The 21,497-nt window shown below is 39.9% G+C and overlaps 1 protein-coding gene across 5 annotated transcripts in view; it reads left to right on the forward strand.

Annotated features, from left to right (window-relative positions):
• IGSF11 (immunoglobulin superfamily member 11) overlaps positions 1-18,553 on the forward strand; it is a 198,284-nt gene extending 179,731 nt beyond the window's left edge. For 3 of the 5 annotated variants that reach the window (XM_081833617.1, XM_031024937.2, XM_081833621.1), the window contains 3 exons: positions 14,823-14,945; positions 15,748-15,898; positions 17,327-18,553. In XM_081833617.1, the coding sequence (XP_081689743.1) occupies positions 14,823-14,945; positions 15,748-15,898; positions 17,327-17,771 (719 nt within the window). In that variant the 3' untranslated portion in view covers positions 17,772-18,553. The remainder of the gene's footprint in view (positions 1-14,822; positions 14,946-15,747; positions 15,899-17,326) is intronic. The other 2 variants (XM_031024938.2, XM_081833635.1) reach the window with 2 other exon arrangements.
• The last annotated feature ends 2,944 nt before the right edge of the window (positions 18,554-21,497 follow it).

The raw sequence follows: 21,497 nt of genomic DNA on the forward strand, positions 1-21,497 counted from the left end.
CTGTTTTCAGCCTCAAGTCTAGTTAGAGGAAGAAGATGGGAAAGAGAACAGGAAAAGACCTCAGATCATGGGAGAACCAGGAGTTGATCACAGCAAACAGGTAAAGAAGGAGGAGACATGAGTGTCATCGATGATTTTCTACATGTAAATCCAGCGATTTAAATTGGTTAATAAAGGAAATACTCTAGAAAATTTGAGGAAAACTGATAAAATAGAATGAGGGAAAATTATAGAATTATATATAAAATCTTCTATTCCAAGAAAATAAAATTTAGTGGCCTTGAGTGTTGCATCATCACGTGATACAGGTTATGTTTCTGGTAGCATTCTCAGGGCAGGTGTATAAATCTTAAGTTAAAGAGTCGGCAGTTAACGAAGGGGGGTCCCAAACAACCTGAATTATGGCTGATAAGCTTGAATCGTATTGATGGTCGACGGCTGTCATCGAAACGCAAAGTCCTAACTTGTGTGGTAAAGGTAGCATGTGAAAGAACCAGGGCCACCAGTCCTGTAAGAGCCTGTAAATTTTCTGTAAGAATCCCAACAGAAATATTAATGGACCTTTCCATCATTTTTTAATTTACTCAGCCCAAAATTAATTATTTAAAAAAACTTCTCAGTGACAGGGGCATAATAACTTTTGGCTTACTCTGGTAATGATGACTGCAATACCGTTGTTCCCCATGGATTGCTAAATTGCTAAATGTTTCAGCCACACTGTGGGGTAAATAGCTTTTTTTGTGAACTAACTTGTTAATCTCACTATTTACATGTAAGTGGCATGTTTAATCTAGCTCTTGTGTTAAAATCCTGAAAACCATATTTAAATTCCAGATTTTTCCAGTATGTATTTCAGTGACAGTTTACCTCTCTGGGCCTGTGTAGCCTTTTTTTAAAATAAGGGGATTAAATAATCATTTACAAGGTTCTTTGTATCAGCACTGAGATTCTATGATTCATATTAAAAACATTTCTGTGAAATATTGGGCTGAGTTTGGAATTACAAATGAATGCTAAGAGTGGTTGTTTGTATGTAAGTTGAGAAATACATTGTAGAAAGAGCCTATCACATCTCTTTGTCGGTATCAGTCAAGTTTTTTGGTATCTTCTTTGCAACTTAAATATTTTTTAGTACTTTAGGTAGGAAAGTGAACTTGAATGCTAAAGAAGAAAATGTTTGGCTTTTGTAATTCAAACTCTGGATTAGTTATCAGAATTACTTTGAATAACTTCCTTTATCATAATAATGCACATTAAGTGAATCAGATTTTTTATTTAAATTTACCTCTTGGTACTGATATTAATAAAGAGATCTCAAAATAGTATATAATACCAAAATAACAGATTTTAAAAACACTTTACTAATATGGTTGCAGGTGTTTAATATAAACTCAAGATGTATTCTCTGAGAAAAGAATATTTGACATCAGGGAAGGGCACTCTAGAAGTCAAATTAGTGACAGGGGCATAATATTTGGGGATTAGAATTGTCCTTATGTGTAGGGGCTAGCTTGAAGGAGCTCCTTCTGGCCAAATCTGGGACAATTTGAAAATTAAAATAAATATATAATCTATTGAATAAAATGAAAATCCCCGAATCCTTGCTGATATGCATAAATAAATGGGAGAGAAGGAAATGTGTTTTCTTAGTTAGAATGACAACTGATGTTTGTAGAAGGAACAGTGGAGATTGAAAATCACCATTGGTGTCAAAATAGTGGGCAAAAGTTTGATGAGGAACTAGATATTTACATAGTTCCAAAGTGTGCCCCTACATATTCCTTATTAATTATAAGAACTTTATAATGGAGAGACCTGGTTGATACCACTTTAACCGAGTGATCAAAGTGAACATTACCAATACTGTTAGAAACTGATATCCTGTGCCTACTAATATATGTGTGCCTTGAGAAGGACACAGCATCATTTCTGTGGTATTCTGTGTCACAAACACCTAATCTGAATCCAGTCATGAGGAAGCATCAAACGGCACTGAAGACAAAACTGTTTCAGATTGAAAGAGACTAAGGAGTTAAGAAAATACAGTGCAGAATCCTGGATGAGAATCTGGCCGGGGGAAGAAAGAGCCATAAAGGACGTTACTGGTACAGCTGATGGAATCTGAGTGTACACTGTAGATGGGATAATACTACCGTATTGATGTTAAATTTCTTCACTTTGGAACTTGTACTGCGATTATGTAAGGAATGTCTTTGTTCTTAGGAAATATGAAGTGCTGTTTGGGCCGTGCTTCTGAGGTCTGCACAACTGGCTCAGGTTTCATTGAGTGTCTGGGCCTGTGTCTCAGTTCACCAACACCTGCCTCATTGGCTCGCAACCGGGGCAATTGTATTTGGCAGTATATGGAGACATTTTTGGTTACCACAACTGATACAAGGGGGTGCTACCAGCAGCTAGTGGGTAGGGGCTAGGGATGCCACCACAATAAAGAATTATCTGGCCCATGGGGCACCTGGGTGGCTCAGTCAGTTGAGCATCCAGCTCTTGATTTCAGTTCAGATCACGACCTCACGGGTTGTGAGATTGAGCCCTATTTCTGGCTCCATGCTCAGCACAGTCTGCTTTCCCTCTCCCTCTGCTCTACCCTCCCCCCCAACTCGTTCTCTTTCTCTCAAATAAATAAAATCTGAGAAAAAAAAAAAAGAATTATCTGGCCCAAAATGCCAATGAGTGAATGACATTAATATATTTTCTTTTTCTTTTTTTTTTTTTTAAAGATTTTATTTATTTATTTGACAGAGAGAGACACAGCGAGAGAGGGAACACAAGCAGGGGGAGTGGGAGAGTGAGAAGCAGGCTTCCCACCAAGCAGGGAGCCCGATGCGGGGCTTGATCCCAGGACTCTGGGATCATGACCTGAGCCGAAGGCAGACGCTTAACGACTGAGCCACCCAGGTGCCCCCATTAATATATTTTCTAATGTTAAATATCCTTGCATTTCTGGAATAAAGTCTATATGATTGTGATTATTTTTTGATAAACTCCATTCGGTATGCTAACATTTTAATAGAATTTTTGCATTTGTGATCATAAGTGAGAATGGCTTATGGTTGGTTTTTTTTTTTTTTCTGTCTTCCATTGCCCTGGTTCAATTTTAGTTTCAGATTATATAAGGGTCTCATAAAATGAGTTAGGCAGTTTTCTCTCTTTTTCTATACTCTGATATAGTATGAATAAGATGGAGATTATTTGATGATTTTGTAAATTTGCCTATAAAAGCTTTGCCTTGCTGTTATATTTTGTTGGTAGCTTTTTGACTACTGACTACTGTTGGTAGATATTTTTCTAGTGATATAAGTTTACTTAGATTTTCTGTATCTTCTCTATTTTTTTTTCTTTAAGATTTTATTTATTTGAGAGAGAGAAAAAGAGTGCATGCGTGGCTGGGGAGGGGAAGGAGAGAGGGAGAAACAGACCCCCCACTGAGCAGGGAGCCCCATCTAGGGCTCGATCCCGGGACCCTGAGATCATGACCTCAGCCAAAGGCAGACGCTTAACCGGTTGAGCCACCCAGGCACCCCTCTTCTCCATTTTTCTAGAAAACATCTTTTTTTGTCTGAGTTTATACATATTGGCATCAAGTTGTTCATATATTCTATGAAGTCAGGAGAGTGTATTTAAGAGTGCAGGTTCTGGAGTCAGAGGACGTGATTTGGAATCCTGGCTCCGGGGATGACTGGTTATGTGACCTTGTGCCTTAGTTTTCTTACATACAAAATGAACACAATAATACTAATTCCCTCACAGGGTGGAATAAAGATTAAATGAAAACACGTGTAAAACCTTTGGAACAGCATTTGGCATGAATAAGCATTTAATAAATACTAACATTTCTATTATCATTAGTATTATTTTCTTGTATATTTTAAAACTGTTATATTCCCTTTTTCATTATTAATTCTGTTTATTTATGCTTTTTCATCTTTATTTTTTGGATCAATCTTGTTAAATCAAGCTTTCGATTTTATACTTTTGTATACTGATATGAATTCTGTTGTTCATTTATTCATTCAACAAATATATGGTAGACACCTACTAGGTTCCAGACACTGTTCTAGCTGCTGGAGATACAGTGGAAAACAGAACAGAAATACTTCTTTCCTTGATATCAAGAACCTACTTTCTAGTGGGTGGAGACTGAATGTAATGAATCAGTAAATCGCAGTTTATTACCATATGATGCCTTCTGGGGGGAAACGTGGAGGAAGGTAAAATGGATTCGTTGGGGCATGAGTTCTGCTGCAATGTTGAATAAAGTGCTTAGGGTAAATCTCACCAAGAGGATGATACTCTAAAAATGATGTAAAAATGATGAAAGAATGAGCTTTGTGAATATGGGGGCTGGAGACTATTCCAGGCAGAGGGAACAGCCATCTGAAAGCCCTGAGGCCAGAGTGCGCCTCATGTTTTGGATGAACAGCAAAGAGGCCAGTGTGTTTTTGAGTGGAGCAAGCGAAGCAGAGGATAGTAAGAGCTATGATGTCCAGTTACAGGTGCTAGGATGGAGATACAGGCACACCTCACAGATATTGTGGGTGTAGTTGCAGACCACCATAATAAAGCAAATACCATAGTAAAATGGGTCAAGTGAATTCTTTGGTTTCCCAGTGCATGTAAAAGTTATGTTTGCATTATACTGTAGTCTGTCAAGTGTGCAATAGCATTATCTCTAAAAAAACAATGTATGTACCTTAATTTAAAAGTACTTTATTTCTAAAATATGCCAGCCATCATCTGAGCTTTCAGTGAGTTACTATCATTTTGCTTTTGGAAGGTCTTGGCTCCGACTTGATGGCTGCTGACTGATGAGGATGGCGGTTGAGGGTTAGTGTGGCTGTGGCAATTTCTCACGATAAGACAACAATGAAGTTAGCCACAATGATCGACTCTTCCTTTCATGAATGCTGTCTTTGTAGCATGTGATGCTCTTTTGATAGCATTTTACCCACAGTAGAACTTCCTTCAAAATTGGAATCAGTTCTCTCAAACCCTGCCACTGTTATGTCATGTAAGTTTATGTCATATTCTGAATCCTTTGTCATTGTTTCAACAGTCTTCATAGCATCTTCGCCAGGGGTAGATTCTATCTCAAGAAACCACTTTCTTTGCTGATCCATAGGAAGCAGCTGCTTATCCTTTAAGAATTCTATCATGAGATTGCCCCAGTTCAGTCACATCTTCAGCTCCACTTCTAATTCTACCACCTCTGTACTTACTTCCTCCACTGGGGTCTTGAACCCCTCAAAGTCGTCCGTGAGGGTTGGACTCAACTTCTTTTAAACTTCTGTTAAGCTATTTGACTTCTTCCTAGGAATCACGAATGTTTTTAATGGCTTCTAGAATGGTGAGTCCTTTCCAGACTCAGATCCATCAGAGGAATGACTACCTATGGCAGCTACAGCCTTATGAAATGTATTTCTTAAATAGTAAGACTTGAAAGTCAAAAGTGCTCCTTAATCCATGGTTGGCAGAATGGATGTTGTATTAGCAGGCACAGAAACAACATTAACCATGTTGTCTATCTCCATCAGAGCTCTTGGATGACCAGATACATTGTCAGTGAGCAGTGATATATATATATATATATATATTTTTTGACAGAGAGAGACACAGCGAGAGAGGGAACACAAGTAGAGAGAGTGGGAGAGGGAGAAGCAGGCTTCCCGCGGAGCAGGGAGCCTGATGTGGGGCTCGATCCCAGGACGCTGGGATCATGACCTGAGCTGAAGGCAGACGCTTAATGACTGAGCCACCCAGGCTCCCCAAGCAGTGATATTTTGAAAGGAATCTTTTTTTTTCTGAGCAGTAGGTCTCAACAGTGGGCTTAAAATACTCAGTAAACCATGTTGTAAACAGATGTGCTATCATCTAGGCTTTGTTGTTCCCTTTATAGAGCACAGGCAGAGTAGATTTAGGATAATTCCTAAGGGCGCTATTTTCAGAATGTGAATGAGCATTGGTTTCAACTTCAAGTCACCAGCTGCATTAGCCCCTAACCAAAGAGTCAGCTTGTCCTTTGAAGCTTTGAAGCCAGGCATTGACTTCTATTTATGAAAGTCCTAACTGGCATCTTCTTCCAGTAGAAGACTATTTTGACTACATTGAAAATCTGTTGTTTAGTGTGGCCACCGTCATGAATTATCTGAGCTAGATCTTCTGGAATACTTGCTGCAGCTTCTCCATCAGCACCTGCTGCTTCCCTTTACACTTTCATGTTATGGGGACAGCTTCTTTCCTTAAACCTCATGAACCCACCTCTGCTAACTTCCGACTTTTCTTCTGCAACTTCCTCACCTCTCTCAGCCTTCCTAGAATTGAAGAGAGTTAGAGCCCTGCTCTGGATTAGGCTTTGGCTTAAGGGAATGTTATTGCTGGTTTGATCTTCTATCCAGACCACTAAAACTTTCTCAGTATCAGCAGTAAAGCTGTTTTGCTTTCTTGTCACTCATTTGTTCACTGGAGTAGCACTTATAATTTCCCCCAAGAGTTTTCCCTTTGTATTTACAAACAGCTTGGCTGACTGTTTGGTGCAAGAGGCCTAACTTTTGACCTGTCTCGGCTTTCAACATGCCTTTTTCACTAAGCTTAATCATTTCTAGCTTTTGACTTAAAGTAGAGATGTGTGGCTCTTCCTTTCACTTGAACACTTAGAAGCCATAGTAGGGTTATTAATTAGCCTGTCTCAGGGAAGAAGGAGACCTGGGGTGAGGGAGAGAGATGGGAGAATGGCCAGTCACTGGAGCAGTCAACACACACAAAACCTTTGTCCATTAAGTTTACTGTCTTATATGGGTGCATTTCATGGCACCCCCAAACAATTACAAGAGTAACATCAAAGGTCACCATAACCAATATAATAATAATGAAAAAGTTTGAAATATTGTGAGAATTACCACAAGGTGACACAGAGACACAAAGTGAGTGGATGCTCTTGGAGAATGGTACCAATATACTTGTTCAACCCAAGGTTGCCACAGTCCATCAATTTGTAAAAAATTCAGTTATCTGTGAAGTACAGTAAAACAAGGTATGGCTGTGTATATAATGAGAAACTTGTTAATTGTATTATTCAAATATTCTTTATCTTCACCAACATTTTATCTGTTTTAGTTATTATTTCATGAGAGAGATGTGTTTAAAAGTCACACAGTAGGATTGTGGATTTGTCACTTTGTCCTTGCAGTTATTGCCAATTTTTTTTTACGTACCCTCAGTATTTGTCATTATCTGCTTACAGATTGTTGTATCGCCCTGATTTTCTATGCTTAATATGCATTTTTGCCTTATTTTAATTGTTATTAAAATTCCTACAGTAGGTTTCTTTGGTTAATTTTTGCTGGTATGTTTCTATTTTATGGTTCATTTACTTTCAGGTTTCCATGTTTTAAGTTTTAGGTGTATTGCTTGTAAGCAGCATGTGTTTGGATTTAATTTGGTTTTCAGTCTACAATCTGAGAGCCTCGTTCTTTAATTGATTGGATCCATTTATGTGAATTGTGATAATGGATATAGTTTGATTAATTTCTAATATTTTATGTTTTTTATCTACCAAGCTTTTTCTTTTGCCCTTTCTCCATACTGTCTACTGATTATTTCAGTGTGGTTTTTTTTTTTTTTTTAATCATGCCTTTTTCCTTCATTGTTCCTAAGGAATCATCCGTTGTCCTTATCCTTTCATAATTTAATACAGTGAGGAGAGGTGATTAACTCTCCTGCTTGCTGCTTGCTTGAGAACTCTGGAGAACTTAGTATGGAGAACTTAGATGGAGCAGGAGAGTGTCTCACACATTACTGTAGTCCAACACTGTCATGTTACCAAGTTTGTCCAGGGTCTACATAGAAAGCACTCCCATTCTTTTGCCACATTTGAAGCCTCAGGAATCTTGATTCTCCTTGAATTGCCACTGCTGATTCCCTTCCCAGTGAGTGTTTCCATAATTCTTTCATGGGGAGTAAAATAGTTCTCATGCACTTCAGCTGCTGAATAAATAGGTACTTATTTCCTCCTTATCAAGATGTTATTCTGACTGAAGGCAAACTTTTCCTCTTTGTTTTTGCCCTCTGACATAAAGAAGCAGGCCCCGTGCAATGTTCAGTCCTCCCTCTTTAAAAATTAAATACCAGTAATTGTCACAGCTATATTGGTTTGTTTATACAGTTGTCCATTCTTTGAGTGTATGTGTGCCTGGGTATGCATATGTACACACAGACACAACCCTTATTCTGTGTAACTACTTAAGGGTAGGGTGTTTGGGAAAGTAGAGAAATAGAAACATAGAGACATATCTTTTTTCTAGAGTTCATGGTTTAATGGGGGAGACAGAGATAGACAGATAATTTTAGTACTATTGAATATCAGATGCTATAAAAGTGTTTACTGTTAACTTTTTTCTCCCCCAAAGAGTCTAGGAAGAACTTTATAGGGAAAGAGTTTCCTGAACAGAAATGCATCTTAAAGGATGAGTAGAAGTTTTACCAGGTAAAAGGGGATATTATTAGTAGAGGGAGTCATGCATACAAAATCTTACAAATGTAAAAGTTTGATGCTTTTAAGTGAGAAAAATATATGAAGCTGACATAAAGATTCATGAGGGTTTGGTGAGGGAGGAGGTTGGAAAGTTCAGATCCAGATTGTGAAAGGCATTGTAAAGCATTCAGGGAGGTTGGACGTTGTCTTTGAGACTGTGGGTGTTCCCAGGCATTTATAAAGCAAGAAAAGATATCCAGATCTGCATTTTAGAAACAGCTGCTGCAGTCAGGGTGTGAGATTGATAGCCTGGTCATAGATGTGAGACTTTGATAATAGCTCCTTCATGAAAGGAAGAGGACTGGAACTAAGGCCCTTGTGATGGGGATGGAGAAGGGACGGGGAGATGTGGGGGGTAGGATTCAGGAGAGACTGAAGACAAAAAATCAACAAGACATGGGACTCGGAGAAGAGTCGGAGTTAACTCATTTCTGTCTTAGGCCCATTGAATGAATAACAACTGTATTAACTCAGAGAAGGAATACTTAGAGATTTGCTTAAGGAAGGTAGTGAGTGAGTTAGTGGTCCTCTGGGGGCCAAGATAATGATAAAAGGTAACATTTCTTGAGCACTAAGTACTATTCTTTGAGAATTAAAGCTTAACAGTCAACATAGAGATATATTGATTCAAAAGAATCCGCTGATGTCAAACTAAAAGCAAGAACACTCAGAGTCAACATTTCTGGGAACCTGGACAGAAGTGAGTAGGAGAGAAGCAGTCACGATCTGATCTAATCGGTCTTGCTTGTAGCTGTTGCCATGTTGTAAGTGTGTAGTTGTGCCCCAGTCTGTTGCTAATGGTGAGTCAGTCTTGCAAGTAAATATTAATAAGTTTATATACACATGCCATATGAGTGGTATTTGGGAAATAACAAGTTTTAAAAGCAAAAGAAGTCCTTAGCTTGGTAATTTTGATGTGTGATTCTATGTAATGTTAATACTGGGGGTTCCAAATATTATATTACTCACATATTGCCCAGTAATGTTCATCATTGTTTTCCAGTGTTTGAATATTTGCTGTGGACTTCAGTTCTTTGTAAATACTTCAATAGCAGAAATGCAAAGAGAAGAAGTTGGGAATGTTGGTTTGGAAATACACTGACATGAAATCAGAAATGAATTTAAAATCTGAATTGGCAGTAGTGGTATCTGTTTCAATGGCGAAGCGAAAGCAGAGCAAACAGACAAAATATTTTCATCATTAAATAAAAAAGAAGAGCTAATAGGAAGCAGCATGTATCCTAATGTGTGCCTCAAAGATACTTTGGATAGTCTCTTAATGGGGACAGATTCTTTCCCTGTCCTTTCTTCATCTACATCTTAATTCAACAAATATCAACACAAAAATGAAATAAAATTTTCTATGTCTGGAATATTTGGCATGAAAAAAGATCAAGATTATTGGATAGTACACTTAATGCTACATAGTGTTTTAAAATTTTCTTTTAGAATGACAGTTTAAATATTAAGTATTTGTGATATCTTTGAAATTTTAAATAGACTTTAATTTGGCATTTATTTTGTGATATTGTTCCCTTTTTTACTATTTTTAAATTATTAAATGTATCAGGTTGAGATCATTTTTACATAGTATTGAAGTATACACTTTTGTACTAATAATTGGTTCAAATAACAATAAATCATGTATTCATTATTTTTTTCTTACAGGATATTTCTGGAACTTTTTTTTTTTAAGATTTTATTTATTTTTTGACAGAGAGACAGCGTAGAAGGAACACAAGCAGGGGGAGTGGGAGAGGAAGCAGCAGGCTCCCCTGCTGAGCAGGGAGTCGGATGCGGGGCTCCATCCCTGGACCCTGGGACCATGACCTGAGCCGAAGGCAGACGCTTAACCAACTGAGCCACCCAGGCATCCCACTTCTGGAACTTTTATATAAGAAATGATTGACTGTTTATTATTACGGCCACTCATTACTCCAAAGTACATAAGTCATATAAAAGTATAGAATAATTCATGATTTAGGAATTCCTGTCTCTCAACCTCAGATCCTGAGTATTAATATCTGTTGGGGATTTGGAGACATCCAACATTTTCCCAATTTCTTGACTGATTTTCCATATGATTCAGAAATATATGTAAGTTTCCCAAGTGTCGCCGGCATTCCCATACCGAAGCTTTATCAGGCACCATACTCTGCCTGTTGTGCGTATTACCTCATTTCCCCCTCACAGTGACCCACAATATGGAGGCTAGGTCGGTAGCTCTGCGTCACACGTGAGGAAACCAGCTGGTAGGTGGTAGGGCGGATCCCAGCCCAGGCTGTCTGAGCCTAGAACACATGCTCTCCGTCAGCGCACCATCCCCGAGGCAGTCAGAAATATGGTTCTGGCCTAAGGAAAAAGGATGGACGTGGAAATGGACACTTATATTTATTCCACTGTAATTCTGAAGGGCATCCTAGGCCAACTGCATAGTTCTTGTGAACTGACCGTGGGCTGTGATGTCATGTGTGCTTTCCAAACTGTGGTTCCACAGTTTCTATCCTTAAAAGAAGATTGTAAGAACATTTGTTTTCTAACTTCAGTTCAACAAATTACTTCTGCACCAGAGCAGACGCAGTGAAGTGACAGATTGAGTTGAAGAATTAGTCCTTTTCACTTGAGGAAGAGCCCTGTGCTTGTGGCTGGAAGCAGCCTGGTGCTCGCTCAGGAGGGGCTCCCGTCCGCTCTGCCTTGACTACACAAACAGCCCTGTCCTGCTTCTGGCTGATCCTCTCTTATCAGTGTGCCTCCTTCCCTGGTTACATTCTGAGTTAGCTCTAGCATGCTATGTCAGCCTCAGTTAGGAAGAATTTGTTCCATCAATCTGCATGTGCTGTCTGTGTTGATAGAGATAAAAGGAAGAACAGTGACTTCACCTTTGAAAAATAACCCTTTAAAAGCAAGAATCTTTAAAGTTTACCTCTTTCTACATGTCAGAATGCTGCTTTGTTCAGCTGTTAAAAGTTTCCCGAATTATCTCTGTGAAAAGGTCAACAACATTACTGGTTTGGTGTGAGCTGATCAAATTCCTAGAATTTCAGGGCTTAGGAAAACAGCACCACAGTGTTTGGAATTGTAGGGCTAGTTGCCCAGAGATTATGGTTTTCTTGCCTGGTTACATCTGGTAATGTATTGAAGATGGAGTTGGGCAGACGGCTTAGTTTAACACTCGCTGCAGTGTAACACTGCAGGGTTAGGAAACATCCTGCCGATGCACCCTATGGAATACTGTGGTTTAAAATGCCTTACTAGAAAACCAAGTGTATGTATGGGGCCTATAAGCTTTGGACACGGAGAGACCTGATTTTATAGATTTCTGTACTGTGTAATCTTGAACAAATTGTGTGGCTTCTCTGAGCTTTTTCATCTTTGAAAAGTAGGGAATATAAAACAGGATTTTTTTTTAGCTTTTTATTTGAATTCCGGTATAGTTAACATACAGTGTTATATTAGTTTCAGGTGTACAATATAGTGATTCAACAATTCCATTCATCACCTAGGGCTCATCAGGTTAAGTGTGCTCTTTAATCCCCTTCACCTATTTCACCCATCCCCCACCCACTTCCCCTCTGGTAACCCTCAGTTTGTTCTCTATATAAAACCTAGGATTTTGACAAGTAGATAATACAGATGTAAAACTCTTAGTACAGTACATATGATACACAGTAGACCCTAAAGAGAAGGTAACTCCTGTATTGAGCACCTTCCTGTGTGCCAGGTATCTTCTAAGGATGATGATGCAGTGATGAACAATACAAACCCAGCCCTCCCCCCCTTTTTTTAGAGAAAGAGCAGGGGAGACGCAGAGGGAGAGAGAGAATCTCAGGCAGACTCCCCACTGAGCACAGAGCCCGATGAGGGGCTCAATCCCACCACCCTGAGATCATGACCTGAGCCGAAATCAAGTGTCGAAGGCTCTTGTCTTTAATGAGACAAGTAGGCAAGAAATGACACCAAATGGGGTTAAGTGCCAGCACTAGAGAACACATGGTGCTGAAGGGGGCATTTGATGAAGGCCTGGGAAAGCAAGTCAAAAACACAGGAGGAGAAAACAATTTCCTCCCAGACTGGCCCAACTATTGAGTGAATTCACTGAAAGGCTCTCACACATTGGTAGCCCTCAGAGTTGTTTGTTAAGGAAAAGGAAATAATACACAAGTGCAAAGTAACCACCAAATATATTGACTTGGTGTGTCCAGTACAATTCAAATGTCCAAATTCTTCGAGCGTCATGTTCTGAATAAATAAGATACCCATCTAATGTGGATTTGACCCTTTAAATGTTCCCATTAGGGGCATCTGGGTGGCTCAGTTGGTTAAGCCTCTGCCTTCAGCTCAGGTCGTGATCCCGGGGTCCTGGGATTGAGTCCCAAGTCGGGCTCCCTGCTCCGTGGGAAGCCTGCTTCTCCCTCTGCCTCTGCCTCTCTCCCTCTCTCTCTCTGTCTCTCATGAATAAATAAATAAAATCTTTAAAAAGAGGGGCGCCTGGGTGGCTCAGTCGTTAAGCGTCTGCCTTTGGCTCAGGTCGTGATCCAGGGTCCTGGGATAGAGCTCTGCATCGGGCTTCCTGCTCGGCGGGGAGCCTGCTTCTCCCTCTCCTACTACTGCTCCCCCTGCTTGTGCTCTCTCACTTTCTCTGTCAAATAAATAAATAAAATATTAAAAAAATAAATAAATAAAAAGAAAAAAATGTTCCTATTAAGAACCAGAAACAAAAGCAAGAAAACATTGGCTTGTTTATTTAAGTTAATTCCAGAAAGGTGCTCAATACATAATTATTTCTTAAATGACTTAACCAATAAATGCATTCACTGCTGTGGTTAGGTCTGCTTTTGCTGACCCATCTTCTCTGCTTCAGCCTTTGCTCTAGATAGAAATGAAGATTGCCAGCAGAAACAAGATAATGTTAGTTTCATGTAAAAATAGCCCTGGGTAGGGGGAGCTCCAGGTGTTGCCCTAGGAGCACATGGACGTGGTGCCAGAAACATGCCATCAGGACGCTTTCCACTTCTAAATTTGCAGCTATTTTGAGTGGTTGAGATGACTGGATGTGTTATGTTCTGCCTGAGGGAGGCAGGGAAGCCTAGAGCTTAGATGTAAGACAGCCCACTGTCTAATTCCCATTTTGTGTGACTAGCTGTGTAACCTTATCAGTCTCCTTACCTGTTCAGTGGGATGAGTAATAATACCTCATAGCATCGTTGTAAAGATTAAGATAATACTATAAAAGCTTAACCAATGCTTGGCACATAGTAATAGCAACTATTAATCTTAGTTTTTTATTATTACTATAATTTGCATTTTATTTACAAGAAATAAATAATCTATGCTAATGTTGATGAATTAATAAAGTATGAACTACTGAAACATTTCTGAGTAATATCATTGTGGTGGTCTTGAAAATGCACTGCTCATCCCCTGCTGTGGGGAACACAGTTGACAGCCCCAACTGCTTCCTCCAGAATCTACCACTGCTTTGCACCCAGACCAGGTTTCACCAGGGCTGCTCCCAACCAGTGACTGGGCACAGTGAGCCTGTGAATGCAGTCCTATTCCTGCAAGGTGTGGGACTCCTCTAACAGGTGATTTTAGCGCAGGGCCTCCCCCGCAGCCTGATGGAGACTTCCCTAACATGATGCAATCTGAGATGCTCCCTGTCTGGCCCTCCTTCCTTGCCTCTCCCCTTCACAGGGTCCAGACCTGCATTGCAGTCAGAGGTTCTCCCACCCTCCCCAGCTTCCTCTCCCATTTCCTGAACTAGAATTTCTTCCACCAAACCTTTGGCTTATCTTGGTGTCTGCTTCATGGAAGATCTGGGCTTATAGTTAAAATCGTTGTTGGAAGTAACAATCGACACCCTTGAGCACAGAGTGGATGTTTTCTCCATCAAGTATAAAGTGAACATGACTGTAATGAGTTTAGCTTCATCTTTAGGTTGTTGCATTTTCTTGGAATTGAAATTTGGTGTTACTGATCGTAGATTCTCTAGGACAGGCCTTAGCCACTGTTACCTCAGGAAGGGCTACCCACAATTAGGACCTCAGACTAATCGTCAGATTAAGTTGTAAGATTGCACTTACTTAGGAAAGTCCTCCATGTCTTCGGGTCTTTCATGCGATGTGATTTTAGTCTTTTCATGAACCAAGAGAATCTCTTCGGCAAAGGCTATGGATGACTCTTCAGTGTTTATCTTTGTAGTTTCCTGCTGATTTCTTTGGTTTTCCAAAATTTTTCCCCCTACCTGCTCACTTGATTATGATTTTTGTGACAGACCAGGTCCAGGGGACAGTCACCATCCGGAACATCAGTGCTCTGTCTTCAGGCCTGTACCAATGCGTGGCTTCGAATGCCATCGGAACCAGCACCTGTCTGTTGGATCTCCAGGTTATTTCACGTAAGTATATAAAATTCTGGAACACCAAGATCTTTGTTAAACCAGGGAATGAAGAGTTTCTCTTAATTGTTTTTAGGTTGTTTGAAGATAAAATAGAAATTCTCTTGGTTTTATTAATTATTGAAATGTTCTATAAATGTATTAGTATACTTTTCAGCCTCAGCAATATGACATCTTTATGGCAGAATGTCTTTCTCCTCAGGGTCGTTAGAATCAAGTCAGTCGCTTGTCTTCAAGTGATTGCATAGTACTATTGACATTATAAAAACTTGTAATGATCTCATGGCCGCGGCAAGACCTTCTTTTATTTTCTCCTTATCCCTTTATAGCTGCTTAATTGTTAGGTGGCTGGGTCATAAATAAGCAGTGCAGAAATTTTCTGTTTATTTGAGAATTCTGGGTTATTTGAATTCCACTTAAAAAAGTAGTGACCTGGGTGGGCTGAGGTGAGCATTATCCCACTGATTGCCAGGGTTCCTCTGGGCAGATCAGACAGGTGAGCATCTCTGGCCTGTTCTGCTCTAAGTGTGGCTCTACTGAGTGGTGAGTCCTACACTGTTCGCTCATTCAGCAAGTGTCTGTGAGCCTACTGTGTGTTAGTCCCAGCCACCGAGGACGCGGACACTTAACCCGGGTTTACTTTTGTAAGGACGCAACACTTTAGGCAATTTCATGCATTTTAAGACGATTCAGTGGTAAACTTACATTATTTATGAAGTTGCATGAGTGTATGCTGCTATTTCTCTTTCTCTCGCTCTCTCTCTTTTTTGTTCTTTAAATCTACCTTAAATATATTTTGCAGCCCAGCCCAGGAGCGTTGGACTAATAGCTGGAGCCATTGGCACTGGTGCAGTTATTATCATTTTTTGCATTGCACTAATTTTAGGGGCATTCTTTTACTGGAGAAGCAAACATAAAGAGGAGGAAGAAGAAGAAATTCCTAATGAAATAAGGTTTGTGTGTCAGACGATTTGTCCTACATGGCCAGTGTCTGTATTTCTATTAATTTTGGCAGCTAAGGTTTCTTTGCTAATCCAATGGCTGTGATGGCCAAGATAGTTCAAGTGGCCATGTCATATTTTCTCGTATATTATATCGCTTTTCCTCACAATACTGCTCAGCTTTATTTACTGGATCGTGAAAGGGGAAGAGGGTCCAATATGTGCCCAACTAGGAGGACACATGTGAAGAATTCCTTCACCTCCCATAGTTCCAAGATGGGTGGGGTTAAGGTGACTGCCACAGAAGAGAAGTTAGTTTAGGAAATGTGTTTGACATTGGCATTTATAACAGAAGCTAGAAGGAACACCCCAAGAGCATTCCCGTACCTGTGTGCACAGCTCGGCCAAAGCAGTATGGCTTGCTGTGAGAGACAGTTCAGTCCGAACATCTTCAGAAAACAATGTGAAAATCATCTTTAAAGAAAGTGACTCTTGGCATATTGTGGGGGTAGGGGAGTTCAAGCTCTGTCTCACATGGCACCACATCATATCCTTGTCGAAAACGCTTTAATGACTCCAGTCTACTTAGCATGATCCACACAGCCCTTCAGGATCTGACCTTCCCCTGCTTCCCTGCTCCTCTCTCACCGCTTCCATGGTCACTGGTGTTCCAGTCTGTTCAGTAGCTGCTCATGCCTCAGGGTCTTTGCTCAAGCCTCCACCCTCTTCCAGCACCAAACATCCACCTCTTTGCTAAATTACTTGATCTGATTCAAGACCTTCTCACAGAAGTTGACTCTCGTCCCTGTCCAACCTTTCAGACTTGGAGATGTTCTTGCTTTGATTGGCACTCATGTTTGGCCATAGGCTTCTGGGGTATAGGAGCTGTGTCTTTTTTTTTTTTTTTTTTTTTTTTACATGAAACACCTAGTAGAATGCCTGGTACTCAATAAATGTTGAATGAATTAGTTAACATCTTAAGTTAAATTAGTGACTTATCGTAGCCTCTTGTAATTCTTTACACAACAAGCTTAGTTCTTCAAGGTCTGTTTTCCTATTTAGAGCAAAAAAAAAATATATATATAGATAGATAGATAGATACCCATACATATATACATACACACACATATATATTCACACACATTTTTTTTCCAGTTATATTGGAAAGTATAGTCTGAGAGATTTGACATTACTTTTTCTACCCTTGGCTATTGAGAAGCGGAGGGAACGTTTTTCTTGAGCATTGTCTCAAAGGGAATGAGTGTCAGAGCCGAGGCCACCAGGGCTGATGTATTTGCTTTCATGATAGTCTGGTCTGTCCTGAGGGTTTGTATCTCACAGACATACTGGCCTTAGCAGAAGACGAAAGAGTCCTGGGCAGGAGGGTAGGGTGACATTCAAGTAAATCCTGATGACAACTTTATTTTTATTCCTTTTCAGAGAGGATGATCTTCCACCTAAATGTTCTTCTTCTGCCAAAGCATTTCACACCGAGATATCCTCTTCAGAGAACAACACATTGACCTCTTCCAATACCTACAACAGTCGATACTGGAGCAACAATCCAAAAGTTCCCAGGAACACAGAGTCCTTCAGCCACTTCAGTGACTTGCGCCAGTCTTTCTCTCTCCACTCAGGCAATGCCAACATCCCATCCATCTATGCTAATGGGACCCACGTGGTCCCAGCTCCGCATAAGACTCTAGTAGTGACCGCCAACAGAGGGTCATCCCCGCAGGTGGTGTCCAGGAGCAATGGCTCAGTCAGCAGGAAGCCTCGGCCTCAGCACACACACTCGTACACCGTCAGCCAAGCAACACTCGAGCGAATTGGTGCTGTCCCTGTCATGGTACCAGCCCAGAGTCGGGCTGGGTCCCTGGTATAGTACCTGGGTGGATAGAGTATTCAGAACAGGGTCAGTGGAGTGCCCCATGCGGGGGGGGGGGGTGGTTGGTGAGCAAGTGCTGGGAAAGAAACACTTTCCTTATAAGGGTACTAGTAAAAAGCACAAAGGAAAAGGCAATGCTGTTACCTGGCCAGTGAAATTTGTGACATGAACTGGAATTCTTCATCTTGAAGACTCGTTTCCCCACCACAGATGTCCCAGCATTCTGTTCAAAAAACTGGATCTCAAAGATGTGCCAAGCCAAGAAAAAAGATATAAGAGCAGAGTAGCACTTAAAACCCAAACTACAGTCCAGATGGGCTTATTCTTTAGTTCATGCCTAACTTAATAATTTTTCGAGAGACTAAAGTGCCAGGTGAAGTTTAAATAATGAAATTATTTAAAAATATAGTTGTCTTTATAAAAAATAATGAGCAACCCTGGGATCATCACGGTTCCCTCTTTTATCTAGAGGGCTTAATGGCATGAATGGTTCATATTGGTCCCAACAGGGCTGGCTCTTGTATCCTAGAATCAAAACTTTTTTACACAAACAAAATTCAGTAAGAAATGGAGGAAAACAAAAGAAACTTCTCTGAGAAGCCCCTTCCTATTTATTTATTTATGTCTTCCTAAACCATGAATTTCATATTTGGAATATTGCTATATTGACAGATTCTTGCCTGTCTGCGTTTTTCTAGGGTCTGTTCTGGGTCCATGACAATTACTGTTCATTATTTCCTGGAAAAATATTTTTTAAAAGAAAACTATTGTTTTTTTTTTTTTAAAATACATGAGAGGCATAGGGCTAGGAAAGAAAAGACTATTATTAACAGCACGTTCAGTGATTGTGTTTGTGGGGCCCTGCGGGAGGCCCATCACACGAGAGAAGGAGCTGGGTTGAATGGGCCACGTAGGACCAGGAAGGCAGGTGTGAGGGACTGGAGCCTTCCTGGCAGCCTGGGAGCAGGGCTCGCCGGGGCTCCCTGGCTATCACACTAGGTTACCCTTAATGAAGGCAGCACCTGATGCCTTTTGTCCTGAGGGAGATAACTTTCTTCTTGTTTGACAAGTGGAGGTTAGTAGGTTGTTACAGGGAGGGCAGGAGTGGTTCTGTTGTTGTTTCCAAAATAATTCTTTTTGCAAAAGAGATAAGATTAAGACAAAAGGGATGCCTTCAGGTATGCTCCTGGGAGGGTCTGCCCTATGTTTGTCACAGCTCAGGGTTGCAGTTCTGCCCAGATGCATTTTACACCACTGTAAAGAGACTCCTTCTGTGATTAATTACCTGGCTTGGCTGGCCTTGGAGTTTAGCAGATAATTTACAAACTCCCCACTCGTGTCTTGTGCTGTGTGGATCTGGGTATACTTGTATTGGGGACTGTCTCGCCTTAATCACACTTTAAGCAGCACAGAAATGATTTCGTCCCAGAACCGTTCTCTGAATTACTTACAAGGCCGACCTCGTGGTTCGATAAGAGCATCATTTCTTTCCCGGGGTGTCTCTCACTCCCTCTTCGCACCATGCCTTCTGCCCTCTTTTCTTGCAAAAATAGTCGTCACAGGGAGCGGCTTCCTGATTCTCAGACCCGTTTTAATAAATGGAAACCAGCAGCTGCTGTGTGCGCTGTTTTCCGGGAGGGCTAAGCTCAGAACCTAACCATTGCAGCCATTTCAATATTGATGAGATGCTGAATTTACGTTAGCGTTACTTATTTTTTCCATGTGATGGTTCTTGACTTTGTAAAAATTTAAATAAATGAATGTCTATACTTTTTATAAAGAGTGAAAATACCATGACAGAAAAGATACTATCAGATGTTGTTTAGAAAGCATTTATCTTGCATTTCTTTATTCTTTCTAATTATCTAAAATTCAATAAAAGTTTATTCATATAAAAACACGTTGTCATTAATTATCATATATTAATGGATTTATGAGTTTATATTTTATGTTCTTTTTAATGTTACAAGAATTTTCCATTCTGTTAAAAAGTATACATAATAATTTTAATGAGCAAATAGTACTCTAGAAATTACTTTACCTTACTCTTCTTGTTAGAAATTTGAGTCCAGTTCTCATGTGTATGACTGAGATGTAATGACCTTTTCATACATGAGTGATTTTCCTCTTTCCCAGTCTGAAGTTCATGAGACCAGGTCCATGACTGCTTTTTTTCACTCTGAATCCCTCACCTAGCACAGTGCCTACTATAGGTATTGAGTAGGTGAATGACTGATGATTTCTAAACTGAAGTTGCCAAGTTCCAGTGCAGAAAGTTATGATCATGATTGCAGCTCTCTTCCTTTGTTTTAACTTTTTTTTTTTTTTTTTTTAGAGCGCACGTGAGTGGGGAGGGGCAGAGGAAGAGGGAGAGAGAGAATCCCGACCCAGGGCTCAGCCCCAGAGATCATGACCTGAGCTGAAATCAAGAGTCAGATGCTTAACTGACTGAACCACCCAGGCGCCCTTGTTTTAACTTTTTATTTTGAGATCATTTATATATTTACATCCTGTTTTAAGAAATAATAGATACTCCCATATACTCTTCATCTAATTTTTCCATATGGAAATTTTTCCAAACATCTTGCATAAGTGTTACACAGTATCACAAATTGACACGGATACAGTCCATCAACCTTACTCATATTTCAACAGTTGTACATGCACTCATGTATGTGCTGTGCATATATTTAGTTACATGCAATTTGATCACATGTGTAGACTGATGTGACTACCACTATTTCCCACTTCCCCAAGTCCCTAATCTTTAATTTGTTATCCATCTCTATAATTTTGTCCAAGAATGGTATTTAAATGGAGTTAGGTAGTATGTAACATTTGAGGATTGGCTTTTTATTGCTCAGAATATCTTTTTTGAGATCCATCCAAGTTGTCGCATGTATCAATAGTTCATTCCTTTTTATTGCTGAGTAGTCGTCCATAGTGCAGATATACCAGTTTGTCTAAGCATTTACCTATTGAAGGCTATGAAAGGTATTTGAGTTGTTTCCATTTTTGGCTATTATAAATAAAACAGCTTTTTTTGCAGGCTTTTATGTGAACGTTAAGTTTTTATTTCTCTGAGATAATGCCTGAGAGTTCATTTGCTCCATCACCATTTGTTGAAAAGGCTATCCTTCCAGTGAATTGTTTTTGCATCTTTGAAAAAATCATTTAGGCGTATTTGTGTGGGTCTCTTTCTGAGTTCTTTAGCTGTTCCACTGATCTTGGTATCTGTTCTTCCACCAATACTTCATTTATGGGTGTTGGATTTTGTCAAATGTTTTTCTGCATCAATTGGTACAGTCATACTTTTTGTTTGTTTTGGTTTTTTTTGCTTTAGTCTGTTGATAATGTTGGGTTACACTGACTGATTTTCAAATGCTGAAGCAGTCTTGCATACCTGGAATAAATTGGATTTGGTCATGGTGTATAAAAATGCTGCCGGATTTGATTTGCTAATGTTTTGTTGAGGATTTTTGTGTATAACGGCCTAGGATTCTCTAGTAAAATCATCTGTGGCTAGAGATTTCTTTTTCAGCTTTTAAATTACCGATTCAATTTCTTTAATGGTTATAGGATTATTCAAGTTTTCTATTTCATCTTGATTGAGTTTTAATAGTTTCTGGGTTTGGGGAATCGATCCATCTGTTCTGGCTTGTTAGTATTTTTGGACACGAAGTTGTTTGTATTTTTCCCTTATTATCTTTCTAGTGGAAGCTG

The sequence above is a fragment of the Leptonychotes weddellii genome, chromosome 1 (genome assembly GCF_054177405.1).
Source record: "Leptonychotes weddellii isolate Sample4059 chromosome 1, ASM5417740v2, whole genome shotgun sequence".
In the NCBI taxonomy this organism is placed as follows: Eukaryota; Metazoa; Chordata; class Mammalia; order Carnivora; family Phocidae; genus Leptonychotes; species Leptonychotes weddellii.